Below are 11,559 nucleotides of genomic sequence, written 5' to 3' on the forward strand. Positions count from 1 at the left end.
AATTGTTTTTTGAATGTTTTATCTTAAAATTAATAATCTCTACTCTTTATTAAAAGTGTACATACAAGATAGTATTCCTCCAATAAACCTAACTAGTTGGCCACATCCAGTGAAGAAGAACTGAAGAAGAAGAAGAAGGTGGTGGGTCCCAAAATCCTCCATTATGTCCTCCGACGATTGCGCGCTAATGTGTCCTGCCGTCCTGCAAGTTGGTCAAATGTCTAAAAAGTTCAGCCAACGCATCTCTCAACCATTCTACTACCATAAGGTCCCATCTATTCAATTAATGAAATTAAACCAATTAATTACGGTAGATTTTCTTAGCTGGATATATAGGCCGCTATTAATTGCAACTAATGATATGTAACCAATGCAAAATGCTCAAGTAAATTATGCATGCATAAAGAGTTGCGAATCATAATCATAACAACGTAAATATTACTTATAGTATGAGTTGTAATAGATATAGTTTCCACATAATTGAAAGGCATCACGGTTATGCAAATAAAAGATATAATTAGCTAGTAATATGCGCGTGAGTAGCACCTTGTATAGTGTATAGAGTTAATCATAGATTGTGGCGCGCAAGTCAACTATATGAAGAACAAGAATTAGTGTATAACAGAACAGAAGACAATACTAAACAACAATGCGGCAAAGACCACGCTGCACGTTCTCTTTTCTCTTTATTTTTCTTCTCAAAAAAGCAAGTAGCTATGATTACATACACTTGATTTGAATTAAAGAAAACAAAAGAAAAGAAAAAGAGCGCAGCATCTTGTAGAGAGAGAGAGAGAGAGAGATAACACTACACTAACGCACACCACCACAATGCTCCTTAGATTTCTTGTGCCATGGATGCTCTTCTGCTTCTTCCTCCTCTGTTTCGCTTCTCTCTCCTCTTCAGCTAACCAAGGTCAGCTTTCTACCCCATTGTTGTGTACTCAACTACCACCTCTTTTATATGCTTTATTTTCCATGTTCCCATTTAGAATTTAGAATTACTTATGTTGAAGTTGAACTATGTAGCCTTATGCAATCAAATTTCAATTTTACTGGGCAGCCCCATATGCTTTGCGCTTAAGCTGTGGGGCAGAACAGAATGTTGAAACAAGACCAACCAGCACCATTTGGCACAAAGATTTTGGATACAGCGGAGGAATATCCACCAATGCAACTCATCCTAGTTACATTACTCCACCACTCCCAACTCTCCGCTATTTCCCTTTGTCCCAGGGCCCTCAAAATTGTTACAACTTTGATGGAGTCCCAAAGGGTCACTACTCAATCAGAATCTTCTTTGGACTAATTGATGAGCTTGGGAATAGCACTGAGCCCTTATTTGACATCTCCATTGAAGGCACTCAAACACATTCATTGAACCCTGGTTGGAGCACTCAGGATGATCAAGTGTTTGCTGAGGCCATTGTGTTCCTCACCAATGATTCTATCTCAATCTGTTTTCACAGCACAGGTCACGGCGATCCGGCCATTCTTTCCATTGAGATTCTTCGGATTGATGATAAGGCCTATTATTTTGTCCCAGGGTGGAGTGAAGGAGTTATGCTTAGAACTGTTAAGAGACTGAGTTGTGGTTATGGCCAGTCACGGTTTGGCGTGGACTATAATGGGGATCCAAGGGGAGGAGACAGGTTTTGGCAACACAGTAAGGGCTTTGGTCAGTATTCAGACGAGCCTAGATCCGTTGAAACCAGAATCAAACAGGCTACATTGCCACCAAACTTCTACCCTGCCGCGCTTTATCAGTCGGCGGTTGTTAGTACTGATACTCAGCCTGATTTAACATACACATTGGAGGTGGATCCCAACAGAAACTATTCTATTTGGTTGCATTTCGCAGAGATTGAGAACTTGGTGACTGATGCAGGGCAAAGGGTGTTTGACATTGTGCTGAATGGTGATGTTGCCTTCAGAGATGTTGACATTGTGAAAATGAGTGGGGATCGATATACTGCACTAGTGCTGAATAAAACTGTTAGTGTTGATGGTAGGATACTGACAATAACATTGACCCCAAAGCAAGGTAGAGCTATGATCAGTGCCATTGAGATATTTGAAGTTATAATGGCTGAGTCAAAAACTTTACCGGAGGAAGGTATTCATGCACATCCCTGGTCCTTACTATTGTTAGTTTAGTTTATTGTACTGTGAAATGTGAATGCATAGCAACTTCTGAAAGTTGGTAACTGTTGTTATTTAATCTAGTAAGTGCATTGCAAACATTGAAGAAGGCGTTGGGGCTTCCACCCAGGCTTGGATGGAATGGTGATCCCTGTGTTCCTCAACAACATCCATGGAGTGGAGTGGATTGCCAATTAGACAAAAGTAGCAGCAGATGGGTCATTGATGGAATGTAATTTCTTTTGTCCTTACCTGTACTACTTGATTAGCAAAGGGATTCTTGGTACCACTAAAGCATTAAAATGTGTGCTTGTATTGAATAATGAATATTATTTGATCTCAATATCTTGATTAAGTAGTGCTTGATCTGTTGATGAAAACAGTGGTCTTGACAATCAAGGACTCAAGGGTTTCTTGCCAAATGACATATCCAGACTGCGAAATCTACAAACCCTGTGAGTTCATCAATTTATGCCTTATGTGTATGTAAGTTGATCAAAATAAATAGTCCCAAGTTCCCAACTTTCCATTTTTCCTACTTTATACTATTGTTCTCTAATAAAATATATATCACCATCCGTAAGTTCATATGCCCATTCCTTTGCTTATTATTATGGCATGTGAATCGCAGAAACTTGAGTACAAACAGCATCCATGGAGAAATCCCATCCTCACTAAGTAAATTAACTAGCCTGCAAGTACTGTAAGTGACATGTTCTCATTATAATCGTCTTGGTTTGTTTATCATAGTAATGCAGTTTCTAAATGGCATAATAATCAATGATGCAGTGATCTGTCCTATAACTTTTTGGAAGGAGCAATCCCAGAAAGTCTTGGAGAGTTGACATCATTACAGAGACTGTAAGATTGTCTAGAGTTGAAAAAATGAAACTTATAAGACAATGAGAAATCAGTACTAAAGTTGTGTGGATGCAGGAACCTAAATGGGAATAGGCTGTCTGGAAGTGTTCCAGCAAGTCTAGGAGGAAGACTATTGCACAGAGCTAGCTTCAAGTATGTTATGTTATTATGAATGAATGATTAATGTTGAGAATAAAGAATACGCAAAACGCAATGTAATGTTGATATTGTTTTGGGTGCACGCAGTTTTACGGATAACAGAGGACTGTGTGGTATACCTGGTTTACCTAGCTGTGGACGTGGTCTCTCTGGGGGTGATAGAGCGGGCATTGGATTAGGTGTTAGTTTCATGGCGGTGGCACTTGTGGGAGGATCAGTTTGCTGGTGGAGAAGGCGCAACAACATTCTGAGAGCTCAACAAATTGCAGGAAAGTCAGCAGCATATGCAAAAGCCAGGACTCATTATTCACGGGACATCCAGATGACAAGGCATCATCATACTCATACCCACACTGCTGTTGAGAATGGCCCTATATTACTTTCATGATCTTTTCTTATGTGTATTTTGTGTAAATCAGCAAAGTTTTGTCCATCAAAGAAACTGGGCTCCTACTTGGATTGGGCCTCAAGTGGACTTGAGGCACATCTTTGATAAATGAAGAGTGTGTTGTTAATAAAAAGAAGAAAGGTGAAAAGAGTAGAAAGGGAGAGGTAAATGGGAATTCACGGGAACATTATTAGAGGGTCCCCGTTGTCAATTGTCATTATACGAAACCGGCTGCAAATACACTGTGTTCCTCTCTGCACTCACTACTCTGAATGTGCAGAGTCCCCGCAGTTCTCCGCTCGGAATTTATTCCCCTTTCATTCAACTTCACAAAATGAGGGAAGGGGCCTGTGCTTGTGATGTGAGAAAGAGAAAGAGATGTGTATTATGTAACACCTCAAAAATCCAATCCAACTGAGTCAAACACGCCAACCAGACTAACCCTATTTTTTTCGCCTGTTCCCTGCAACTCAGACACGTTTCCACGTGGGGTTCCTTCTCCATTCATTCATTCATTCACCTCACAACACCACCATCTTCTCCTCCACTTTAATTCACTTCTTCACGCCTCTCTAATTAAAAGTTACGGTTTGAATGAGGGGGAATACTAGTAGAACTCAAATTTGATTTGCTGCTAACATTTATGGTAACAATTACGGTGTCAGGCGCCGCTCAGCTATATATATGCAGTACAAGTGAATAGGGCATACGTCACGCTCCCCAGTTTAGCTCCACCCTGCGCTCAGCACTCAGGAGGCGGCTCTGCCTCCCTACTTAACCACCTCTTATTGTTATTGGGCCCCACCTCCTCCTCAGCCGTTAGATCAACAGTGTGGAACCAAAACAACAATCACACGGTCCACATGAGGACTGTGTTGTCGCTAGCACCCAATACAAAAGAGCCGTGCCGTCCAACCGACGATTACGCGAGCTAGGTGGAGACTGGAGAGAGTGCTTTGTGGGTCCTGCACATTTTCACTCTACTTTAGTGTTGAATTATTTCAGCCACACCAATGACCTTTTCTTTTAATAAACTACTGTCCAAATTAATTAGAAATTTAGTGTATGTTTTCATGAACTCCAACAGCAAATTGATAAGCTACAGGTGTTTATTTTTGAGATTATTGTTATTCTCTCGAGGAAAGAAGCTGGCGGATTAGTTGAATTTTTAACAGTTAAATATGTCAAATCTTGATACTAACTAGGATCATTGGCTTTCCATATTCTATAGATTATCATAACGTTAGTTAAAAAAATAGGAAGTTACATTACTGTGACATTGTTTCAAATTAACAAATAAAATAAACAATATCATACATACTACATTTTTTTTCGTAACTTATTGATAAGATAATTAAAAAACTGAGTTTAGATACTCTTTTAGAGATAAAAAGTATAGAGTTTAGGAAACGAAATAGAGAAAGAGAAACAAAAATAAACATATTTTGTTTTCATTTTCAAAAAATAAAGAATAATTTTATGTCTTTATTTTTATGTGTATAACTAAATTAAATAAGTTTTTTTTATTACCTTTATATATAAAATTCAGTATATATATATATATATATATATATCCACTTCTCTCATATATTAACTTTATCACTTTGATGGTAATGTAGTTCTTTTTGGTTGAGGGAAAGTGAAACAATAATCAGCCTGCAAAAATAAATTAAAGGAAGCTTGAGTCTGCTTTAAACTTGACGTTTGTCATGTCCATGGCGTCTTCCTCTTCTTGTGGCTCTCGCGAGGGACACTACAGAGGGGTCAGAAAGAGACCATGGGGTCGCTATGCCGCCGAGATACGCGACCCTTGGAAGAAAACTAGGGTTTGGCTCGGCACCTTCGACACACCCGAGGAGGCAGCCATGGCCTACGACGGCGCCGCTCGTTCCCTCCGTGGACCAAAGGCCAAGACCAACTTTCCCCCGTCGCCGCCGCTGGCCACCGCCCTCGATCTCAGCATAGGAACGTGCTGGCCCCCCGTCCCATCACGCCGTGTGGCGCTCCGTGAGTTTCTCCAAACTAGCATCCTCCGTGATCATCGTCCACCACCACCTCCTCCTGCTGCTGCTGCTCAGACACTGCCGGCAGTGGCTGTGAGTGAGGGCGGATCCCACCATGTACTGGAGAGTTCTGAGATGACGTCGTTTTTGGGAGTGACTGGGCGCGGTCTTCCCGTGGATCTGAACGAGCCTCCACCTTTGTGGCTGTGAGCGTGCGTGCCTACGTGTCAACGTGTGGGTGAGTAATATTTTAGGCTTCGGATGACGTCTTTTTTGCACTCCATTGTGTCTTCCATTCTCATGGGAGTTATTTCTATCTCTCTATCTATCTAACATCTAGACTTAGATTATATCAGAAATCTCATGTATATTATTCATGTGTTCCACAATGTCTGTACCAAACTTAATTAATTGCGGCTTGCTATTTCATATTTCCTTCTTTGTTTAAATTCTTGACGGAGCCAACTTCAACTGTTGCTTCGAGGTTTGTTAGAATTATGAACTTATTATTATGTTATTATCTTGAAGGCAGTATTTAGTAGTCATGACTCATGAGTGATAGCTTTTTAGGTAAGTGTAATTAGGTGCTCATGCAGGGAAAATCGTAACTTACAAATAAAAGAAAACAGAGAAAAGCTAGGTGATAGTTTCTTGTATCTTTAATCGCGGGTTTTGGTCGGCTAAGGAGGATTATATTAAGGAATGGTGTGATTGTGTGGTAGCACGCGCCATGCAATGGAGAGTGGAAATGGATTGGATTGTTTTGAATTTTTGCACCGTGTGTTGCTCCATCCTTACACCCGCTTCCAATTCAAGGCGCGTGTTTTTGTTAATGGTTTAGGGGCCGGTACTGGTGGACGGTGTGGTTTGTATAGTGAAAGTGTAAGATGGGACCACTTTGCATATTCATGCAAAGTAGCCTACCCCTCTTAGTTTGACTAGAATTTTGGATTTTGCATCAGTCGCATTATTGCTCTATATGCCCATATCAAATCTCCCAAGATAATCTTCTTTAATTTAATTATCCACATAAATTATATTTTATCATATAATAATTAAGTACAATATTTATTTGTATATTTTACGTTAAAAACTATTTTCATTTTTATTGCTCTACCAACCCAATAAATTGCTCATAGTACTTTTGTGATTTCATGAACATTTTCATAAAAAAAAATATTAAAAAATCATTAAAATTTATTATTTTTAATCATCAATTAATTATTAATATTAAAAAGTATAAGATAAAATGTGATATTAAATTATTATAAACTAAAAAAATTAAATTAATAACTAAATGATAAATTCTTATGATGTCCTAATATTTCTATTTCATATTAGGGTAAACACAAACCAATTGGGGAAGTATATACATTGTTATAAAATCATATCATATATCATATAGTAATTACTAAATTAAAGGTGATGAAAATTAAGAAATTGTTATCACGTACATGTCATGAATTATGACTAGCATAATACTGATAATATGACTTATCATTTTATGCTTATAATTTTTTTGGTATAAATAATTACTCTAACAGTATTAAGAAAAATATTTTTAGAAAATATTCAAAAATCCAAAAAATAAAACTTTTTTATAAATGGAAAATGATTTATGAAAAATGTTATTTGTACACCAAAATCAGCCACTAAAATCAGTCACCAATGTATTTATAAATATATGTGTGGTTTAATTTATTTTCAATGTGTATTTATATTTCAACATATATTTTATACTGATGGCTGACTTTAGTAGCTAATTTTGGTGTACGCATAGCATAACCCATGATTTATGCATGTGTTTGATATGCATTTAAATGATAACATTTGAATGATGCTTGCATCATGCAAAAAATCGAAGGTAAAGTTCAATCTTTACAACTATTTTTTTCATTTTTAAAAGAGTAATTCTTGGCATACAAGCGATTAAGGCTTGTAAGCCTTACAAGTTCAATTAAAACTAACGCTCAAAACACGCTTCGAACCATTCTTCTTCCTCTTCGTCTTCTCCTTCTTCTTTTCTTTCGTTTCTTGCCTTTTTCTTCTTGCTGCACGTTCTTCTTCCTCTTACTCTTCTTCTTCTCCTTTTCTTTCGTTTCTGCACGTTCTTCTTCATCGTCTTCCTCTTCTTCTTCATTTACGTTCTTTCTCTCTGTTTTATCTTCTTTTTTTTTTCGATTTTTCATGGTGAAATCGTTTTTGAAGAAGAAGAAGCAGTAAAAAACGAGGAGGAGAAAGAAAAAGAGTTCTGAATTATGCATAAGATGTATTTTAACAAATTTTGGGTGTATTTCTTTAAATCTTTTGGGTGTATTTTCTGTAATGCTTTGGGTGTATTTCTATAATCGTTTGGGTACATTCCTGTAACCGTTTGGGTGTATTTTTGTAATCATTTTGGGTGTATTTCTGAAGTTCCATTATCTTCAAAAGGATTACAGAAATACACCCAAAAGATTACGAAAAATACACCCAAAGTATTTAAGAAATACACCCAAAATTCGTTGCATAATTCAGAACTCTTTCTCTTTCTCCTCATCTTCTGCTGCTTCTTCTTCTTCAAAACGATTTCAAAGCTTGATTTCAGAAACTATGAAAATCGAAAAAAAAAAAAACGAAGAAGAAGAGGAGGAGGAGGAGGAGGAGGAGGAGGAGGAGGAACCGTTCTGAGTGTAGCGCTTTAAAAATAGGAAACGTTGAATAACGCATTAAAAGGCCTAATAACTTGTAAGACTTGTAAGTCAAAAAGACTTGTATGTATAGCACTCCTCTTTTTAAAAATACTTTTGGTCATTCACAAAAAAATGCGTAAAATCACCAAATTTCAGATATAAAAAATATTATCTTTCTAGTATCTAATTATGCTTAAAAATAACTATATCTAGTGTATTTAGATATATCTATCTAATCACTTTTTGTCACTTTTTAAATTTTTTGACAAATTATTTGTCCTTCATATATATTCTTTTAAATTATTTTTTATCAATGATTAAATTTTTTATGTTATTTTAATATTTTATTGGTAACGAATTATAAAGTAAAGACATTAATAATATGGGACACATTGATACATTAATTTCATTTTTTTGTGATATATGAAGCATGACATATATAAAATATTTATTTTAATAATACTTTGATATTTTATTGATATCAAAATCTGAATTAATTTTTTAAATATTTTAATTTTTTAATTATATAAAATTTAAGATAATTTTTTGTTTTAAAAAATAATAACATATAAAAATATTTGGTGACTAATAATATTTTTTTTTAATCTACGACCTTTAAATTTGAGTAAATACTAACGGGTCAATTCTCCATTTTTTTATTATAATAGTATTAATTTGTTATCATTTCTCATAAGATATATGATTTCTAAACACATTTTATTTTTAACAATACGGAAATGATATCTAAAATTTTAATATGTTTAAACATGTTTTTTATTTTTTTTAATTAAAAATCGTGAAACAAAAAAAAAATATATTAGATAAATACAAATAAAAATTTATATATAATTATTTTAGAAAAGTATAGGGTACCAACATATTATCTGCCAATTTATTATTAATAATAATTAATTATTATATTTTAAACACATATATAAAGAGACACATCCAGAAAATATATCTATAAAGACACTTTTATTAAATACAGCCATAAAAAAGATATTTTTATTAGACACATCACGAAGACACTTCCATTAAACACAGTTATTACTAAGAGTTGGCAGAAATTGGTAAAAATATTGTTGGTAACGTAACAGAACCGAATTATTTTTATATAAAATTGATAATTAAAAATTATTTAAATAATTATTTAATCAAATATATTAAACCATCTTATGAAGTCAATAGTTAAAAATGTCAGTTTAATTAAATTCGTTAAATTATCTAACGATTATAAATGAGTATTCAACGTAAATATGGGGCAGATACTGCATCCAAAATATGTTCATTTACATACCAAAGTATCCTTATTTGAGAAACAAAATTTTTCTCCGAAATGATGATTAATTATTATTCAAGGAATATAGACGGCAGAAAAATAAACGTGGGAAGATTCGAGTGAGAAGGCCCCTCGCCAGTGATGAGCAGCAGATTCGTAGGCAATAGACACGTACATCACGACGCGGGGGTGGTGCGGTCTCCGACATTACGCCCAAACAAAATCGCGCAACTTTTGATTTTGGATAACAAAAAAGTAAAAAATAAAAAATATGGAAACCAAAAGAAAAATAGTGGGAAAGGAGAACGTTGGCCTTTGGTCTTTGGTATCTGTCATTTTCGCTGTTTTTTGTTTTGTGGTGGTGCGTGGTGTGGTGTCCATGATATCAATCACAGCGGCGGCGCACCCATTTTTTCTTAACTTCTCTTTAACCATACTTCTTTCATCTTTCTTTAAGGTTGCTTAATTTTCGTGTGTTAGTGCAAATTTAAGTGCAGTTAATTCTACGAGAAAGTTGATAATTCAGAGATATTAGATAAAAATTTAATCAAATTAATTTAATTATTTAACGATTTTCACTTATAAATTTTATGCGAAATTAATGGTAACTGAATTTTCACCGATTTAAATATATGTAAAGTTAATTATGTTAACATAAAAATGAATCAACAGATTTTGAAAACCAACCTTTTTTAGTAATTTTAGTTAATATTTAATCAATATAAATAATTAAAATATTTTTAATAAATAAACTTAACTGATTTATTGTATAAATTTTGATACATATAAATATAAATATAAATATAATTTATTGTTGATTAAATGTTGATGCAAAAACTAATATTTATTAGCCTAAGATTGCTAGAAATAAATATTTGTGAAGAGAAAAGAAATTGGATAGTTAACCTTACATTTTTTTACTTTTCCTTCGTTAAAAAAAAATATAGGGAGCAAATTACAACTTAAATTAATTCAAGCTAATCTTTTATATTTTTTATTTTAAAATTCGATAAATTAAGGTAGTAGAAGATTTTTTTTTTTTTTATAACAGATGTTTTGTTTTTCAACTAATTTACTCTAGTTGATTACTCTCTTAATTAATTCCTTATCCCTTCTGAAATGTATGGGACATTTTTTCTATTACCAAGTACAGAAGACAAAATAGAAAATACAACAAAACTAGCCAGAAAGCCAGAGCGAGACAGCTCTGTCCCATGAGTTTGCTAGAATTTCTAATTTCTAATCAATGACAATAAAGGAACTCTGTCGTGGCAATTTAGGCCCATAGTTTTGGACATTTACAGCTTGTGTAGGTAAACTAGTTTAGACGATTTAACTTGTATGTATTTCACTAGAGTTATGTAAACTCCATGATCAAATTTCTGGGTATTATTTGATAAAAAATTATGTACACAATATTTAAATTGTAGTAGTGTATTGGAGCTACATAAAATGTGTGGAAGTGGCTGTCAAAATTATTAAACAATTTTAAACAGTAAAAATGGCATTACTCTTATGCATACGTACACATGCATCAGTACCTGCCTGATTCACATGCATCAGTTGAACGCTTCAGCTACAGAAATTTGCATCCTGGTATCACAGAAAGCCAAATCAGTGACAAAGAAGTAGCGATTATAAAATCAATTAAGATGGTCGGCGATCTTCACATTCTAACCAATTAATTGGATATATATTATTATATGAGTGATTAAAAATGTCAAAGTGTCCGCCCATTATATTGCCAACTAAACTCATATACACAGTACATATTTTACAACATTAAGGTTACTTGTATGTTTAGAATTTTTCATAATTTATGTATAGCAACTATAATAATAAGGTAACTAGTTGGTGCCACCACTGGCAGCGATGATTGATACAACAGATAAAAAGACAAACCAAAGGTGCAGTCAATACATAAATTAAACTGTAGTGAGGCATGCGCATGTGAATTTTTTATCATTAGTCATTAGATCGAGGTGAGAAAAACGACAAGGAGTTACTTCATACTACTCTTGAGGGGATTATATATTCTATCTCATGAGGAACCCA

The 11,559-nt window shown here is 34.4% G+C and overlaps 2 protein-coding genes across 2 annotated transcripts; both read left to right on the top strand.

The window, feature by feature from the left end:
• The first annotated feature begins 706 nt into the window (after positions 1-706).
• On the top strand, positions 707-3,690 carry LOC107631214 (receptor-like protein 4). Its single transcript, XM_016334580.3, has 8 exons — positions 707-916; positions 1,064-2,116; positions 2,227-2,374; positions 2,526-2,597; positions 2,774-2,845; positions 2,932-3,003; positions 3,079-3,156; positions 3,250-3,690. The coding sequence occupies exons 1-8, from the start codon at positions 832-834 to the stop codon at positions 3,548-3,550; spliced, it is 1,881 nt and encodes a 626-aa protein (XP_016190066.1). The 5' UTR covers positions 707-831; the 3' UTR covers positions 3,551-3,690.
• A 1,464-nt stretch (positions 3,691-5,154) lies between these two features.
• On the top strand, positions 5,155-6,004 carry LOC107634679 (ethylene-responsive transcription factor 12). The gene has a single exon (XM_016338106.3). It carries the CDS (start codon positions 5,260-5,262, stop codon positions 5,761-5,763), a length of 504 nt encoding a protein of 167 aa, XP_016193592.1. The 5' UTR covers positions 5,155-5,259; the 3' UTR covers positions 5,764-6,004.
• The last annotated feature ends 5,555 nt before the right edge of the window (positions 6,005-11,559 follow it).

The sequence above is a fragment of the Arachis ipaensis genome, chromosome B3 (assembly GCF_059453495.1).
Source record: "Arachis ipaensis isolate K30076 ecotype BB chromosome B3, ASM5945349v1, whole genome shotgun sequence".
Taxonomy (NCBI): domain Eukaryota; kingdom Viridiplantae; phylum Streptophyta; class Magnoliopsida; order Fabales; family Fabaceae; genus Arachis; species Arachis ipaensis.

What these genes read in the sequence shown, in the direction of transcription:
- LOC107631214 (XM_016334580.3), top strand. Translation starts at nt 832, where the DNA reads ATGCTCCTTAGATTTCTTGTGCCATGGATGCTCTTCTGCTTCTTCCTC. An exon ending in CTCCTCTTCAGCTAACCAAG is followed by an intron (nt 917 to 1,063) that starts GTCAGCTTTCTA and finishes TTTACTGGGCAG; the next exon opens with CCCCATATGCTTTGCGCTTA. An exon ending in AGATGGGTCATTGATGGAAT is followed by an intron (nt 2,375 to 2,525) that starts GTAATTTCTTTT and finishes TGATGAAAACAG; the next exon opens with TGGTCTTGACAATCAAGGAC.
- LOC107634679 (XM_016338106.3), top strand. Translation starts at nt 5,260, where the DNA reads ATGTCCATGGCGTCTTCCTCTTCTTGTGGCTCTCGCGAGGGACACTAC.